This window comes from Acinonyx jubatus, chromosome A1 (genome assembly GCF_027475565.1).
Source record: "Acinonyx jubatus isolate Ajub_Pintada_27869175 chromosome A1, VMU_Ajub_asm_v1.0, whole genome shotgun sequence".
Classification (NCBI taxonomy): Eukaryota; Metazoa; Chordata; class Mammalia; order Carnivora; family Felidae; genus Acinonyx; species Acinonyx jubatus.
Genome location: NC_069380.1, coordinates 161,445,889 through 161,464,514, shown reverse-complemented (window position 1 = coordinate 161,464,514; position 18,626 = coordinate 161,445,889). Strand labels below are relative to the sequence as shown.

At 36.2% G+C, this 18,626-nt stretch overlaps 2 protein-coding genes across 15 annotated transcripts in view; one reads left to right on the top strand and one right to left on the bottom strand.

Annotated features, from left to right (window-relative positions):
• The window catches only part of PAM (peptidylglycine alpha-amidating monooxygenase), a 283,688-nt gene that overhangs the window by 26,281 nt on the left and 238,781 nt on the right, over nt 1–18,626 (bottom strand). For all 14 annotated transcript variants that reach the window (XM_027037064.2, XM_027037072.2, XM_027037091.2 and 11 more), the window contains 6 exons: nt 16,633–16,762; nt 6,817–6,933; nt 4,719–4,791; nt 3,563–3,773; nt 2,947–3,147; nt 627–742 (listed from right to left, as the gene is read on the bottom strand). In XM_027037064.2, the coding sequence (XP_026892865.1) occupies nt 627–742; nt 2,947–3,147; nt 3,563–3,773; nt 4,719–4,791; nt 6,817–6,933; nt 16,633–16,762 (848 nt within the window). The remainder of the gene's footprint in view (nt 1–626; nt 743–2,946; nt 3,148–3,562; nt 3,774–4,718; nt 4,792–6,816; nt 6,934–16,632; nt 16,763–18,626) is intronic.
• GIN1 (gypsy retrotransposon integrase 1) overlaps nt 1–18,626 on the top strand; it is an 84,881-nt gene that overhangs the window by 59,173 nt on the left and 7,082 nt on the right. The gene's annotated exons all lie outside the window — the stretch shown is intronic.

Sequence of the window (18,626 nt, the reverse complement as noted above, 5' to 3'; positions counted from 1 at the left end):
ACATTGAAGAGACAAAAGAGCTATGGGCATGATGAACCAGACAGTGTGTTTGTAAACAAGCACTATTAGAATAAACAGTGGTAAGCCATTTGTGAAGTCAAAACTAGCCTTTAGTCTCTTCTCTAAACCAAGCCTTTAGGACTTAAATAAACTGCAGGAAGTGCTATTTTGAAGTCTTGTTGCTCAATGTAGTAACAGCATACAAAAAGCAAACGAGATTTCTGTTGGATCTAAGAGAACTACAAAAGTACAATTTGATATACTGTGGTATCTTCTCTACTTGGATGAAACCAGGAAAAGACATTATTATTATTATTATTATTATTATTATTTTTGGTATTCTAACTACAGTGAATTTCAACCTGCTATCCTGTGTGAAGTCTACTAAGAACCTTAGAAAGCATACAGTGTTGCTTTGTATATGAAGAAATTGATCTAAGAACAGACAAGGATATTTATTCTAAATAAAACATAGTAACAGGAAACCCCTATCAACCTAGCTAAGACGGTTGGTTATCACATCTCCTTCAAGATTTTAAAAATTATTCAAGTACAAATCGAATGCCAAGATTCCTATTTTAGTTTATTCCCATGAAAACGGATACCTAGGCAATATATGTGAATACCTTGCGCACTGGCTTGAAGACATCCACAATTTCCCCACTGGAAAAGTTCAACACAAATCCCTGTACAGGTTCTTGGTCCCCAAAGTAAGGCTTCCCATTCACCGCAAAGAGCAAACCTGTGACAACACATCCAGTTAAACACTCTTTAAAATATGGAGAAAACTGGCCTTCAAATATATACATGTACATTACACAGACTATTAATATAGGGTCAGCCTGGTCCTTATAATTGAAAACAAAAGTAGAAAATAATACACTAAGCAAATTTATCTTCTTAAGTAATAACAACAGGGGCAAACAGGTTAAGGGACTAATCTCCTTGCAATAGGAAAACCAGGAATTATAAGGCCTCTCCATTTAGGAAGCCAGTAAAAATCAGGAATACACACATAGTGATATAGATATAGATACATAGGCTTAGGAATAGATCTAGATGGAGGGACATATTACAGACATCCTAGTGATAACCTTTACATAAATTATTGTGGGATGTTATATCTTTTAAAAAATAAGTAATATCTGCTATCCTTACCAGAAGAATCAGAGAAAAATACACAAAGGCAATACGTGATGTTATAGCAGAAACAGAATAATATGATTTTAAACAAATGAAGTTTGAAAATGTGACATGCATACTTCAGATTATCAAAGACCTACTTTTTCCTAATTAAAAAAAATTAGACCATCTTTTCATTACTTATTTATTTTTAAATGTTTATTTTGAGAGAGGGAGAGAGGGAAAGAGAGTGTGAACAGGGGAGGAGCAAAGAGAGAGGGAGAGTGAGAGAATCTCAATCAAGCAGGCTTCACGCTTTCAACATAGAGCCTACTGCGTGGCTGAATCTCTCACAAACCATGAGATCATGACCTGAGCTGAAATCAAGAGTCAGACACTTAACCAAATGAGCCTCCCAAGTGCCCCTAAACCACCCTTTTAATATTAATTTCGTGAATACTTTTTGTAGCAAAATTATATTTCTTAATATAGTAGTACTTATAAAAAATAATGGAAACTGTGATGTTTGGCTTAAACACTTCAGATGATTGAATATTATGTTTTAAAGAAGTAAAACAATAAAATACACATCAAACTAAATGACTGTTGAAGATCCTTTCATCTTTTTTTTAAGGATTTCAGGAAAAGGTTCTTCAGTGTATCGTACTAAGAAAAAAATCAATACTATGAGAATCAATTACTGTTGTGCAATATTGTAGAGAGAATTCCAATTATAATACACTTTGTCTTTGCTTAGATTGTTTTTAACCAGATTTTCTCTCATCTTCTCTCTTAATGTTTTTCTCTTCATATTTGATTTATTTTTATTCACTATGAACTTGATCACCCTCTTTTTAAGTGAATGGACTTGCCAAATTTATTCCTTAGATATAAAATAAAAACCAACATGAGAATTTCTTTTTCACTGACATTAATTTATGAGTCTTTTATCACTTCATTACTTATTCCTTGTGGAAGCCAAATTTGCTCCTTATCTGCATACTGGAATCCGTTTATTCCATGTCCTAAATAAATTGGGGGCAGCTTGGGACGACAGCAGGCATAGGCAACTTTAATAAAACAAGAAATGTAAATATAACAGTGGTGGCTACAAATAGTCAATACTACTTTAATATAGGTACACCTATATTTATGAAATATATTATAAAAAACATATAGTTTAGAAATATATTTTCAGTTGTTCAGTATTAATGATTTAAAGAAATCTTATGCAAGTTATTTTGTAATATGAATTAACTGGATCTTATGTCATAAGTTTATATTATTTTTCTGATTTTCTTCACATCAAGAAAATCTATTCTGAAAATAGGAAACAAAATTCTGGATTTTATTGGTCACTCCTCCTGACATTTAAATACAAGCCTCACTTAATTTACATTATTTATCTTTGGGAAAAAACTTGGCCACTGCTTTTAAAAAAAAATGTGGAGCAGAAGCATTTTGGATACTGATTTTTCAGACACACACCATCTGTTGATGATGTGTGAAGACATAATATGAATCATTTAATAACTAGAGCAAATGATCATCATTAAGGAAAAATGAAAATCAATGTTTGGAAACAATTTTTGAATCCATTACACACAGTTAAGTTTGAGTTCTTTCTTATTGCTGAATAAAGAACAGGGTCACCTGAGTTGAAAATGATTTACAAGGCATCTTTACACTAAAAGAGTATAAGATCTGATAAAGCATCTTCAATCCCTTAATAAGAAAAAAATTATAATAAGAATATATTAAGATAAGAGAAGTAACTTGTAAGGATAGAGGACAGCATGACAAAATATAACAAAGATGAAATACCTGGTACATATGAAATTGCAAATACGTTTCTTCCAAATGACGCATGCTTAATCTCTCGCACAAATTCTTTGGTGTCAGTTTTAAAACACTGGATTCGACCATTTTCCCTGTCTGCCACACATAATTGGCCCAAATGAGGCACAAGAGCCAAGCTGTGAGGAACCCTGAACTGGCCTGGTTTAGGATTGCTCCCAGAAGATTCTATAGAAGAAAGAAAAATCTCAGCTATACAATTTGTAAAATCACCCAAACCTCTAATGTTAAAGTTTTCTAGTTTTCCAAACTCATGATAGTAAATTAAATATTTGGAACCAGGGGAAAAATGAGGTACTAAGTTTGTTCTATAATATCTCTTACCCACAAACACATTACAGATTTTCTCCCTTTTTGGACAAAGTTTTCAGGTTGAGGCATTCTTTTTCCCTCTCACAAGACTGTGTGTGTGCATGTGTGTGTGTGTGTGTGTAAGAAAGCTGGCAACTGGGTGCATACAAAGGCCATGCTTTTCCCACTGGAGGGGACAATTAAATTCTAGAGAATGTGAGGGGTGGCCAATCTCTAGTTCCTAGTGTTACTGGCTAAGAATAACAATTAGAGATCAAGTCTTATTGAGTACCTTCTCCCCACTGTGTGATGAACGTTCCAGTTGGTGAAAATTGCACAATCCGACTGTTGCAGTAACCGTCTGAGACATAGATGGTTCCAGTGTCTGGATCCACAGCCACATCAGTGGGTTGACAAAAGTGATTCTGGTCACTGCCTGGTTGCATGCTCCTTCCCAGGATTAACAGAGGGCCACCTTTACTGTTTGGATCCAGTTTGAACACCTTTTTAACAAGGAACAAAAGCCTTACCCACTTCGCATGGTTACTAGTGGCACACTCCTGCCTTAGAAGACTTTCACAGGCAAGTATAGTGTAAGCTCCCAGAGATTTATTTAGAGGAAGATACTTTGTAGAACTGGATGGGACTCTAAAGATCATTTGGTCTGATTCCTTCGTTTGATAAGGGAGGCCCTTAGACATTAAATAATCTGCTCAAGGTCATCCAGGTAATTAGTGGTGAGGGGAGACTAGTACTTGGATGTCTTGTTCCACCCACCTCACACTTCCTTTTGGGTCTCTCCTTGGCTAATGTAATAATAGTACAATGCTCTCCCAATAATACATGAGCAATAAATGTTTACTGAGATGATGTTTGAAGACTCTTACAGTTATGTCTTCTGAGTTCTAGTTGTGTTTTTTTTTCTAGTTTTCATACCTCTTTGCCACTTATTCATAAAATGGATAGTAGAGCTTATCTTCTGAGAGGAAGAGTTTAGGCTATTCTGTGATAGAAATATAATTTCCTTTAAAAACAACAAAAATGTTTTATACATAAACGTGGATGTACTAAAGACCTTGAAGGATTTATAGATTAAGGTAGTTTAAAACAATAAGTGACAAAACAGAACTATGACTTGGGGATGCAGGAAAGAAAAGCAAATGTGGAAAAGCCAAGAAGGAGGGTGGGATGGCCTATACAGTGGTCAGGGTGAAGCCTCACATCAGGCCCTTAGGTGTCCCACCAGCCCTGCAGAGCAGGGTGACTCAGTTACGTACATATTAGCTCTTTCTGGCACTGAGTTCAAAAAGAAAAATTTCAGTTTCGGCAGTTGTATTTTCTTGTTATCAACTTCCTGGGTGACAGAAAAATACCCACACAGCTCTAGAGCATATCAAAAGCATAACTCCATGAACTTCTATTTGAATAACTGCCAAATGGAAGATTACCTGATGCAGAGCAACGTCTGTGACCCAATAATTTCCGTCTTTATCTATGCTCAAGCCATGGGGCAAATAAAACCTGCAAAATAAAAATAATTGTCTTAATTGTACAATTACTCCCAAAGCCCACATGAGAGGAATGTCTTGCTAATTAATCTGTAAAGGTAATATAAATTGATAAATTGATAAATGGGTACCTGCATTCCTAAAGACCAACATAAGTTAAATGAAAATGCCTGTTATCATAGAAACCTCCTTGTGACAAATCTTAAATGGCATTTAATCTTTCAAAAATCCATAAGTGAAGCCTACAACCAATTACAAATATTTATTACAAAGTATGGTATATTAAACAACACAAATCACATCAATTTAAAAATGAGTTCAAACGTAATATTACCATTTTAGAAATGTGCATAAAGCAAATTGTGTAGAAAAATGTAAATGGATTTATATAGTTTGAATAGCTTCAGTATACTTCAAGGTAATGTAATGAATGCCGTATTAATATAAAATATTAATTATATGACTCAAAAGCTTTAAGAGTGTCTCCTAAACACAATAAAACCCAACAGAACATCTTCCAGCAGACAGGGGCTGTGTTCATCTAAGCAAAGTGAAGTGGTGTTCTGGATAATCATTAGAGAAGGTTAATCTATTTAACAAAATCAGTTGGAATGATGTGGGTGGGAGAACTGTAATGTAGACAGAGGCTCACAGGCTTAAGGAACTTAGAATTAACAAACACCTGGACAATATCTTAATGTGGTTTGGTCACATGACATCCAACAGTCCACAGGCTGTTTGTCAGCTTCTAGCCTTAACCAAGGTGTTGACACCACAGATTCTTTTTTCATGTGCCAAGATTGGAACACCCTGACCTTGACTAATTGACTGAACTAAATCTGTGTTTTGGTGACTGAATGTGAGAGTTATGATTTGCTTTCAATAGACTCCCCATGGCTGGCCAGGTTCATTTGGCAACAGTTGCTCTGCCTTTCTCTGATTCCCTTCTGGAAAAAGAATGTTTCTGATTCATTAGTAAAGCATAGAAGAGACAGGTTCAAATACACGAAGTGATAAAGCTGGTATTAGGATTTGGCCCCTGACTCCACCATCTTAGAATCCTATAAAAAAGTATCACCATCTCCATAAGCAGCTGCACTCAGGTGGATGGATGGCTCCCTGGCTTTTCCTGTGCCTAAGCAGACGGAGCAGGGTATAGTTCCTCAAGCTGCCAAGTTAAAATGGTTGAGGACACTGTAAGCAGGTGCCCTTCCTTTCTATGACCACGAATATCAGCCAACTTTTTTTTTTTTGGTTGCCAAATGTCATCTAGGAATAAGAGCAAATAATAAGTGGCTTTCAAGGCCAAATTACCTATGCATGCTAAGAAAAGCTAAAAATGCCATTTGTTTAGTCTTCCCTTTGAGATGGGAAGAAAGAAGCCTTTTTCCTTAATGTTGATTACTTGATGAGTTTGGTTATGTAACTTTTACGCTGAAAAAATTTTTTTAATCTTCAAATCTAAGCTGACTAGCAGCTCACTTCATTACCTATGTGTATCAATGGTTCTATGAAGTTTGAGTACCTATTAGAATACCTGGGGAGCTTTAAAAGTACTGTTTTGATGCCTGGGCCTCATTCCAGACTAAATCCAATCTAATTTTTCTGTAGCTTCCCAGGTGATTCTAATTTCAGTTTAGAGCCACCTATTTAGAAAATGAAAGATGGGATGGTCCAATTAGTCGCCTGCTTTCTTAAGCTCTGCTTTTTTGCCACTGCTGTACAATACACCCTTTACAGGACCAGAGCCAGTGACACACTTTGATAAAATATATGCAGCAAGAGCCTTAATAACAACATAAGTAGGGGAGCCTGGGTGGCTCAGTTGGTTAAGTGTCTGATTCTTGATTTCTGCTCAGGTCATGATCTCACATGTGGGATTGAGTCCCGCATTAGGCTGTCTTCTCTCAGCAAGGAGCCCACTTGGGATCCTCTGACTCCCTCTCTCTCTGCCCCTCCCCTATGCGCTCGCACACGTGCGCACTCTTGCTCTCTCTCAAAAATAAAACATTAAAAAAAAATAAGTAATTTAACTCACAAATTTTTTCCACTGGACTGTAGTACTGCAGCATTATTTGGATCTATGACAAGAATAGTGTCTTCTTCAATTGGCCCCAGTCCTCTTTGCTGGTAAACAAACATGCTGTCAAAAGAGCTTAAAACAAAGAAACAAACAAAAGCATTAGAATGGAAAATAAACCAATGAGAAAGGTCAATGAACTTGAGAAATGCAGACCATTCACTTGAGATTCTAAATACATAGTCAACCGAAGAGCTTAGACTGTGATTTCATTCTTTGTCCTTCACATTTCTGTACCTTTGATTACATATATATATACCAATATATATAGGGGTAACTACATACGTAATTACAAATATAATTACATCTGTACCGTTTGTAGAACTATGCTGCTCAGAGGGGCCAGGGAACAACGCTGAAGTCCATACTTTTCACAAGAACCCCAGGTGATTCATATTCACATGAGAATTTAAGAAATACTACCAAGAACTCTTATTTTTTCAAAGCTCCTCAAAATATTTTAATTCAATAGCTATTTTCTTTGAAACTACAAAAGGAAGCATAACTTATTTTAACTCACACTGTAATAAGGAAAGTGTAAATGATAGCAGGAAGGAATATAAAATATGTTTGCTATAGTATTTGCCATAAGAACCGCATGCAAATACATATATTTTTAAAATTATTTTTTTTAACATTTATTCATTTTTGAGAGACACAGTGTGAGCAGGGGAGGCAGAGAGAGAGAGAGGGAGACACAGAATCCAAAGCAGGCGACTGGCTCTAAGCTGTCAGCACAGAGCCTGACGTGGGGCTCGAACTCACAAACTGCGAGATCATAACCTAAGCTGAAGTCGGATGCTTAACCAACTCAGCCACCCAGGTGCCCCAATATGCAAATACATAATATAAGGATCTAGTATATAATGTTCAAAGTATTTAAAAAATATAAAACATAAATTGATTCTGGAATCATAAAACTTCTTCCATAAAACAACTTTAAGTACAAAATGACCAACTACATAATAATATAAAGCTAAAACAAACATGACAGTTTCTGCTTTTTAATTCTATCTCCCAGGTTATAAAATATTATGAACATATATGTTTATATACATTTTTTCCATTTATATTTCTATATAAATTGCTGGTAGTACCTTTACCTAAATTGACAATTAGCATAGATACTATATTTATTTCAATTCCTGTTTGGGTAATTATTTGAGACAAATGACAAAGATAGAATCTTGTAATATAAGCTTATATAACAGAAAGGTAAATCTACAAATCACAAAGGGACCAATTTATATGTTAAAGAACGAAGAATTGAATTAGCACATAGTTGAGCCATACATATGTGTATCTACATAAAAATATACACAACATATACATATTTTTCCAGACGAGTCAGTGGATGATCAACAAATATTTCTGTAACAGAAACTATTTGATACAGTCAAAGCTGTAACAGAATTTCCTTTATAGAATCAGACAAAGCTGTGAAAAAAACTAATATGTTGTAGTTCAACTGTATAAGCAAAAGAAGAACCTGAATAATATTAACTATTAATGGAGATACATTTGCAGTTTGGAAAGGCAAAAGAGTGCTCAGATCTGTCACAGACCTATTGATTAGGTTGATATTTGATTGGTTGACATTTTTGTGGAACTTATGTAGAGTCCCAGTAGAAGAATAAAAATTTCAAGATTACATTCTCTTGCCATTAAAAAATTCATCACATGATTATTTGAGCTTCTTGACTGTTAGAGTCTTTGGGGATATTTTCCATGAAAGATAACACTAAGTCCCTGAAGTAGTTCTTATTAATGATGCATTCAATTAAAAACAAAATATTGATTCAACTTTGTCAACTAAAACTTAAGTAATACTGTTTACGTATGCTATTACGTGTAGTTAAAACCACACAGCAGTACCTAGAAAAAAAAAAAAAACCTGAGTTTATGAAATAGAAGTAACAAAGTAGATTTTATAAGATATTCATGGGATCTTCATTAAATTGAAATGTGAAATTTTATTAGAACCAATGTAAGAATGTACAAGGTGTTATTAAAACATGGGAGACCGGTAAAGGGCAAACATGATGTAATTCTTTAATGAAACACCAAAGAGTTATTGTGTATCTGAAACTCTATTTTCAATATGAATTTCTATACTAAAAACATCATAACTATGCTTCTAGAAAACAATGGCATTGGATTCAACCATCAGTGTTGTTTTCTTTTTCTTCCAACATGTCTATGATATTGGATAGCATAAGGTCAGCATGTCTGAGACTCAGAGTATGCTCTAAGGTTCACATTCATGTACAATAGAATAGTCTCTTCATTTATGATCTGTTTTAAGGCATATTCTTCGTTATCTAGGAACATTCCAGTGCTTTATGACAGCACCATAGCAGTCTAAATAATGTGAGAATTATGCTTTCCCTGACTGTAAGGAGTTAAAATCTGTTTCCTCTTTTTTGAAAAGAAATTTTGAATTAAACTGTGGATTCATATGTACTTCTCTCTTCAAAAGTAGCATTTCGCACAACTATAATACAGCATCATAACTAGGATATTTATGGATATTGCTAAAAATCTACTGATTGTATTTAGATTTCCTTTTCCCCTTTGTATTTTCTAAATTTTTCATGTATTCTTGCAGTTTATTGGATTGGGCATGGAACATACTAGTGTATTATTTATCTACTTTGCCCCCACTTGTGAGTTAGTAACATGGAAAGTTACCAAGTCCTCATAGTTCTTACCAAGTGCTATACACTTGATACGTAGTGTTCTGACCCACTACTGATACTTAATAATAGTGGCACTGTATAGTGGCAACAATGCCTACTGTATATCCCGATAAAGCTGGAGCATAACAGACCTCAGCATACCTATAGCTGCACATCAAGAGACAGTCACTCAGCTGATTGGCTGGCCAGTCGGGATTCTTTCATTTGGGATAGTGGAGCTTTGTGCCACTAACAGTTCGTGCATGGTAGTCACACAGGGCAAGGGACAGAAGAAGTTGAAATTTTTTCTTAAATGGGAAAGTCACAAACATACACATGCACACCAAATCTGCCAAATAAAGTAGTTTATAAATTCCTGTAATTCAAAGAACGGTAACCCTTGAACAGTTCACAAATGGATGTCAGATTACAGAACTGGATATACTGTTGCTATAGCAAACTGCTTATTTAGTGTTCTAAAGCAGCTACCCCACATTATATGCTGCAGAGAAGTCTTTATTTCAACCACATTTAACTTTTTACAGGATATAATAATACCCTGCAAATTTCACACAGTGCCTGGAGCACTGCTGACTTTTGTTTGCTTCTCTGAAAACGCACTCAGTCAAAAAGACTGAACTGTGGTTCATGGGTGGGAATTCATCACTTCTTTATTTTAGCAGTTTGAATCCCCCATTAATGGTTTTGCACATTAGCAGCCAATCAAATAGTTTAGATAAGGCTGAGAAGAAATGCTCTGCTATATTCACACAAAAAATAAACTCCAGTAAGAAGAAAATAAGCTTCTGTGCCATCAATCAAAATTAAGGGAATGCAAAATAAATAATAGCAACTGAAGAGAGAAGTATAATATAATGTTGCAATTACATAAATTAAGCTGGAGAGAGAACCATAGGTTTTCTCTTTCTTTCCTTTTATGTTTTAATTTTAATTCCAGTGGAGTTAATACATAGTGTTATATTCATTTCAGGTGTACAATACAGTGATTCAGCACTTCCATATATTACTCAGTGCTCATTATAAGTGTACTCTTAATTCCTTACACCAAGTTCACCTATCTCCCCCCGCCCCCCCCCTCCTCTAACCATCTGTTAGAACTGTAAGTTTTCAAGTGAGAAAATATAAGTGGAAAGATACCCTCAATATTAGGAAAGCAAATATATACCATATAAAGGCCAGAGTCTTTAAGTGGAATATACTTAAATAATATGTTAAAAACACTCACTTCTGAATATATACACATTGCAAAAAATCTCTGTGAGGAGGAAATTAGGTAGACAGACAAAGAAACCAGTATGACTCTTTAGTGCCCCAATGGACCTAGCATTGGAGACATCACAAACAGGGATGAAAAGAACAAAGAGCTAGGTATTATAGCACCAGCTCTGCTGGGTCACTAAAGCCACTGAGTAGAAGTCACTGAACAAAGTGCTTTTTGTTACTCAACAGAATGAGGCACTTATTAAAGTCCTCATTTTTTTGGACTAGGGAACTGCAGGTTAAAGGAGTGCAAACATCTTCATGCAGGTCTCAGAGCTAGAAAATGGTAACCAAGGTTCAAACTTAGGTTAGCTGTCTTAAGATATAGATATAGATATATATAGATATAGATATATATATATATATATATATATATATATATTACATATTTGCCTATTTATATATACAGTCTTCTCTTAGTAGGACTGACCTCACTGGACTGGAGACTCTCCCTGCCAGTTATCAAATTGAATGTGTGTATGCAAAAGTGATACAAGAATAGTCACATAACGAAGAACTAGAGAAAGTAACATAAATCTGGAAGAAGATGGTTTGAGTGGCAAATGACAATGTGAGAGAGAATGCTAGAATATGGAAACATTCTTTCTGTAGAACCCCTCATGATTTTCTCTCAGATATGAAGGTACTAAGGTACCATTCAGTCACTTTGAGTTCTGTTTTACAGGTTCACTTAATTCTTAAATGAAGCAGATATCTTAACTGAGACTCCAGAAAACCAGTGAGACAAATCTTGAACCGATTTTTCTGAAAGGATGCAGAGAGATTTCTGAAACAAGAGATCTTGGCAACATTCCATAAAGCACTGATGAAGACATGTTTTGTGAGCTATTTGGGGGGCAAATGGGAGAAGAATCCCAGAAGACCACATATCTAAGAACAAAACTTTGCTAAGCCAACCACTGAACTATTCAAATTTTATAAACAACATTTATGAAGATATGAAAGGCATGTACATCAACACACTTGATACAAAGCTGGGAGGGACAGCTCATTCTCTGGTTAAATAATATCTATAAATTGTTAAATCTAATGACGGGAAATATAATTGGAATAAAGTCCTGAATTCAGTATTTTTAAAACACCACATAAGTGGGGTGCCTGGGTGGCTGAGTCAGTTGAGCGTCCGACTTCAGATCAGGTCATGATCTCACAGTCCGTGAGTTCAAGCCCCGCGTCAGGCTCTGTGCTGACAGTTCAGAGCCTGGAGCCTGCTTTGGATTCTGTGTCTCCCTCTCTCTTTGCCCCTCCCCTGCTCATGCTGTGTCTCTCTCTGTCTCTCAAAAATAAATGTTAAAAAATAAAAACACCACATAAGTATAAATTTCCAGTAAAAGTTTTATGAAATGTATTTAAAGATTTTAGCAGATTCAACACACAACAAGATGATATGAATGCTGAATAAGAGTGAATACAAACTTTTTACTCTGAGAGATATCTAGAATACACATTAAGGATAGTAATTGCATTGCTGAGCAGATAATACATGAGGTATTGTGGCCACTTCTCCACAAAACACTTTAAAAGGATGAGGAATCAAACTACCTTCAGATGACAGTATCATGTCAGCATACAGATTGGTTGATGGCCTGGGGATACTTATTCCAGAGAAGAAAAGACTTTCTTCAAATGTGTAAGTAATTGCCATGGATAAATGGGAGTAAGTTCACCCTGCGTTAGGTTGTCATGCAGGTGGAGTTAGGAGACTCGGATTTTAGTTTAACATAGTGAAGAACTTTATAACAGCTAGATGAGTCCCATAATTGGAACGTATGTCTCATATCATAGGGAATTTCTTGGTACTGAGAGTTCAAGCACTGGATGACTGTGGAAGATCTTCTAAGAGGTGTGTGTACATTAGGTGGGAGATTGGAGGTGAGCTCTCTGGTGCACAGTTGCTCTTCTGGGTGCCCAATGTCTGCTGCCCCACATTGAGCTAATGAAACTTCAATGTTTCTTTAGGTGACCCAACATTCTAAGCCCGCTGTCAGTGCATTTGCTTCTGATGTCAACTCTATTCCTACATTCCAGACACAGAAGAAAAAAACTCAAGCTAAGCCAAAGAGTGGATTTTATTTTTTTGCCACAACGACTGGTTTGGAGATAGAGGAGACATGACCTAAGTCAGACCAAAAAATATGCTAACAGACTCAATTTAAGGATTTTCTGTTGACCTGTCCAGGACCCAGACTACGTCTTCTGTGAGACTAGTGTGATAATGTGATTCTGAAGCCGAAAGCAGGGACAGAGATCAATCAGGGCGCAGGAATGGAGCTAACCAGGAGAAAATTTGTTAAAAAATGGATCCTAGTGATGTCATCTGGATTACCATACCCTTGAAGTTTTCACTTATACAATCTAATCTATTTCTTCTTTTCCGAAGGTAGTTTGAGTTGTTTTTCTCTCTTACTGAAAGAATTCCAAGTGATACAACTTCCAACTTTCCTTTCCACTCCATGTGGAAAACTTATCAATTGTACAAAGGAAACAACTTTTTAACACCTAAAAATAAGGGGTAAAACCCATGGTTTAGTTAAGTGGGTATGTGATGTGAGTCTTGCACAGTGGAACCAGAACCATAGCTGAGATAAATAAAAGAAAGGCCAGGAAGCAAGATTTGACAGGAGTCTGGATTTTAAGACTGAGACCCAGGAACAGCTGTTACCGAGGCAGGAGCTACCCACCTCCTGCTGGGACACATTTAAACTTGAAAGAGCTCTAGCTGTGATGCCTCCCTAACACCAGGACAGACCGCAGGCTCTTAAACATTTCATTACATCCTTCTGATAATAGGCATTTCTTATTGCAGCTAGAAGAAGCTTCTTAAAGTAGCCATATTGTAGTAAGAGATGGACAGGAAAGAAAATGGAAATCAAATACTGAAAGGGAGTGATGACCACCTTTCAGGAGGTTAAGTGGTTTATTATTAATTATTATTATTATTATTATTATTATTTCAGTTTGGTTGCCATGCTTATTTAGCATGGTTAAATAGAAGAGTAAGGGGTGATCAGGGAAATCAGGTAGAAATGAAGAGTAATACTACTTATAAAAAAGTTGATATGATGATATCAAAGAGCTTTGGGTACTAAGTATTAAGTACGGATTATTAATATGAAGCATGCCTAATAGTTAAAGAATGATCACATCCTAAAAATTAGGGGACACAGAGTGCTTAGTTTTAGAGCAAGTCCTGACCTTAAGGAAACTACAATTTTGTGAACATGAGAACTATCAGGATGAGAAAAATTCCAAGGAAGATTAATACAGGATTTCTCACTACTCTATTCAAACAGTGGTAGCAATAAGAATGCAATTTCCTCCCAATGTTTAATGTCCATTGTCTCTCACCAGTACATCATAAATTTTTCAGGAAGGTGCTGTCTTTTTCTTTTTACAATCCTTGGATATTTAATGAGGGAGAACAAAAACTATGTACTTTGCCTATTTTATATAATGCAGCTTATATATGAAGGATCGCTATGCATGACTGTTCAAAGAACAGAGCGTACAAATCCAAATCTATTTTTCTAAAAAAATAAAGAGTAATCCACTTCTAATTCTCTTCATGAATAATAAAGCAGACAGTGGTTAAAAGCAAAGAAGTGCGTTCCAGAAGAGAATGTCCTTGCAACCATGACTGAAAAGGCTGCTAGAGGCCAATGGACACTACAAGAGAGACACAAGGAAAGACAGCTAACAAAATTCTTACACCTGAAAGATAAAGATGAATAAGAAAGAAGAAATAGAGATTTAATAAGTTAAACCAGCACATCTGCTCTGAAGAAGTCTTGCATTTTTAACAACACCCTTTTGTTGGTGCCATTTATCGGGATAAACACACCAGGGCTTTGGCAGCGAAGCTGGAATCTATTTGCACATGATACTGGTTATCTAGATGAAAGCTAGATGCCAGGAAAAAGCAGTTCTTGAGTGAGGACTAACATACAAGTCACAGAAACTGTTCTTATGTGGCTCTTATTTCAGTGTTGTGTCATCGTCTCCCACCCCAAGCTGGCCTTTACTGATCCCTTCTCCTGTGAAACTGTTCCAGCCTCTGCTGTTTACTTGGAATGAGTATCACATTCAAATGGAGACTTGGACTTTATCCAATTTAGCTTTAGCCAGCTGAAACAGTATCAATGGGAGAAAATGATGCTGTAATTTTCTCCTCTGGTAAAATGTGGCTAGAAATCCATGCAGAAAATGTAGCAATATTCATTAAAACGAAGAATATGCTACAATGAATAGTAATAGTTTGCTTTTAAAAGCACTTGTTAAAATACCATTAGATGTTCAATAATGACTGAGACGATGTAACAGAGATGTATGAATACGAATATTGAGTTCGATTGCTTTGAACTCTGAAGTGATTCCTTTCTCAGATTCCATTTTCAAGTGTGACAACTGGAGAGGACAATTAAACAATAACCAAACTACCAATGTATTGTGAAATGCTGAATGAGTGCCATCTTTACCTGCACAAAGAAAAATACATACACGTTTGTGTGACAGAGCGGAGTTAGCACCAGCATAAGTATAATCAATATCTCTGAAATTAGACGGAAAAAAATAACTGAACTATATATGTAGGCTCTCCGTTTTCCAAATGAGACCCTACAGCTATACACTTGAAAGGAGAAGATTCATTACAGTTAATTGTTAGTTTAAGATTCACCTTCATATGCACACTTGTGATAAAATAAATGAATAAATGGATATTCATTACTCAGGAGAGTTAAGATAACCTGCTAGATTTGAGACCAACCTTTTAAAAATGTCATCATGTGAATGTGCTCACAATCCTATAAAACACAATATTGCAAAGTGGGCAACTGGGCCAACCCTGGAGTCAGATGAAAAGGAAGTGAAGCTTGGTTTTGCCGTTTTCTAACTCAGAGACGTGGGGCAAAACACTTACCTCCTCTTGGTTTCATCTGGAAAATGTGAATGATGGTGATAATAACAGTGCCCAGCTGTTGTAAGGTGAGTTAGGTAAACATGTAAAACAGTGACAGACCCACAGTAAACAATAAATGTTAGACATTTTTAGTCAACATCCTTCTAAGTAGATAGTGGAAGGTAGAATAAAAGGTTGGAAAGAGAAACCCAAAGGAAAAGCAGGGGAATTAGTCCTCGTGTTATTCTTAAGTCTTTGGTGCTCATAAAAAGAGAAAATTTGAGTGATAAAGTTAATCTGTATGAAAATATGAAGGTCAAGCTACTATTTCTATACATGTGGTGGCTAAACTGGTTCAACCATAATCTCCAGAAGGTTAATTGTTTTCACTGCTGTGCAGCAGTCTGATGGAAAAGGAGAGTCCAACGGTCTTAAAGTGGTTCTTTATGCAGCACGCACACGGAAATAACAAAGTGTTTTCTTGTAGTCAACTAGTAACTTTTCTTGGTTGATCATTTCTCAGGATGCAATTTCTTTGAAGTCTTGAAACACCTCAGCAAATGTACTCTCTTAACTGCCTTTTAATATTATCCTCCTTAAGAATGTGAAGGTGGCTTCAAGGACAAGGGAAGAAAATGGTAAGTAGGCAGAATCAGATTGTCATTGTCTTCTTTCCATCAACTAGTTTGTGAAACTACTTTAATTGTTTTAAAATGCCCAAGACTTCCTCTCCATTACTTATCAGAGTCATGCATTAAAAGGATAAATATGGTTTGCTCACAAAAAGCAAGTTCACAAAGAACCTTGGTAGTTCTCTTACTATTACCCTAGTTTAACAAAAAGTGATGCATGCTATATTTATTTTCATTTACACCCTGAAGGAAAAATATTACTTACTTTCCATCCCAGACATGGTCACCTCTATGGAAAATCACCAGGTTATTCTTAGGGTCCAGGGCCACCCCAGAGACCTGGCCTGGTAACAGGTATACTCCAGGCCAATCCAGTGATTCTTCGACATGGAAATCTGTAAGATAAATACAGACATTTGGTGTAAAAAGGAAAGCTGTATAACCTCATGAAGATGCACAATGGTTATAAGAAACTCATGCAGTAATGTCACTAGACGCAAAGAAAAAAAAAAGTCAAGCCGTGCTCTAAATAAATAAACCACATGCACATGCCGAGTAGCTTCCTGAGCTATGAAATGAAGTGACTGTGAATTTGTTTGGGGACCGTATGCCCTCTTTTCCTCTTGATAACATGCCTATGAAAACAGCTTACCCGGAAGTCCTTATAGAGCAAATCTGAGACTACTTTCTTCTTGACATGATTCTTATTTAAAAATAGTATGTTTGGGAAATAAGACCACATGGATGGCATCATTTTAATACAGAGCTTTTACGTGTGAATCAATAGCAAGCATGGGCAGTAAGCCTGTGTGTGTGTGTGTGTGTGTGTGTGTGTGTGTGTGTGTGATCTGACTCCTGTGTAAATTCTAGATGTTCAATAGACACAAGACCCTATAATAAACCATCGCTAATTATATCATACAGGGAATCTATATAAGATACCAATCTCATTTCTCTGAATGTGAGGGTTCCTATAGCAATGGGAATGGAGGGACACTCTCTTTCATGGCTTGTATTTCACTGTTTCCTGACACAAGAGAAGGGAAACATAACAAACTCTGTGACTCTCAAGTTATTCTGATTTCTAATCAGAGTACCTTTATACTTAGAGAATACCTGCATTTATTTGTGTTAGGCCCTTTTATAAACATGTTTATGAATAAAGAGGTATGATGTATGAAGTAGCTGTACTGACTGAGGATATAAAGTTAGGAAGATACTGTGAAATCAACTGTATCAGTTCCATATTTCTTTCCCTCTCGAATACTTCAACAGAGATGCCGAGAGGTAGAAATGCAGCAATTCGAGTCTCGTTTCTCCTTCCCATCCTCTGGAGGATGTGGCAACATGCAGTGAAATCCCTAGAGACAGGCATTAAAGACTGGAGGAAGAAAGGAAAGCACAGGGCTTGTAGGATCAGCTTATGAAAGCTTGAGAGCATGCTGGTGTGAGAATAAACACTTTTAAAGTAATTTTCTCAACTGTACTTAAGGAAATAGTACTGCTTCATTCAAAGTCTTTTTACCTCTGCACATGTAATTTTTTTCTTTAATAAAAATTAAGAAAACAGCGCAACTGAATGCCTAGGTCAGTTCTGCCTACAACTTCTGCAGAAGCATCTTCAAGTATTCGCTAAGTGTATTGTCTATGTAAGGCATTGCTAGATTCTGGGAATAAAACATGGCGTTTGGCCTTGAAGACCTTGTAGAATAAAATGAGAAAAACAGAAACCAAATACTTATGACACACTGTAGTGATGGAACACAGGAGAGGGTCCATAATCCTTCCTGGGGCTTGGCTGGGAGAGGGTAGGGTTAAGGTTAGACCTGGGAGATTTCCCAGAGAAATAAACACTTGTGTATGCACTTAAAGGTAAGTGAGGAGTTCAGTGAGTGCAGAAGCGAGCAGAGAATATTTTGGTCAGAAAGATCAAAAGCGAGGATGTTTACAATTGCAGAATGTTTTTCAAGATCTTTAAATAATCTGGAAAGGATACCTCTCTGTGTCCAGGTGGGGCTAGGGGAGCGAAAGGCGGGATTAACAGACCTGGAGATCTAGTTTAGACTGGAAAATATATTGTATACCATATGACAGAGTATGGATTTAACAACGAATGAATGTCAGTCTGAGCTGTGGTGTCTTGATCTATACGAAGATTAATTTTGAGGCATGCTGCAAGTATATTATTAGTATCAGTAAAGCACAGAGTTTGGAATAATTTACTTTTGAAATATATTAGGGCCCATGAGAATGTCATTC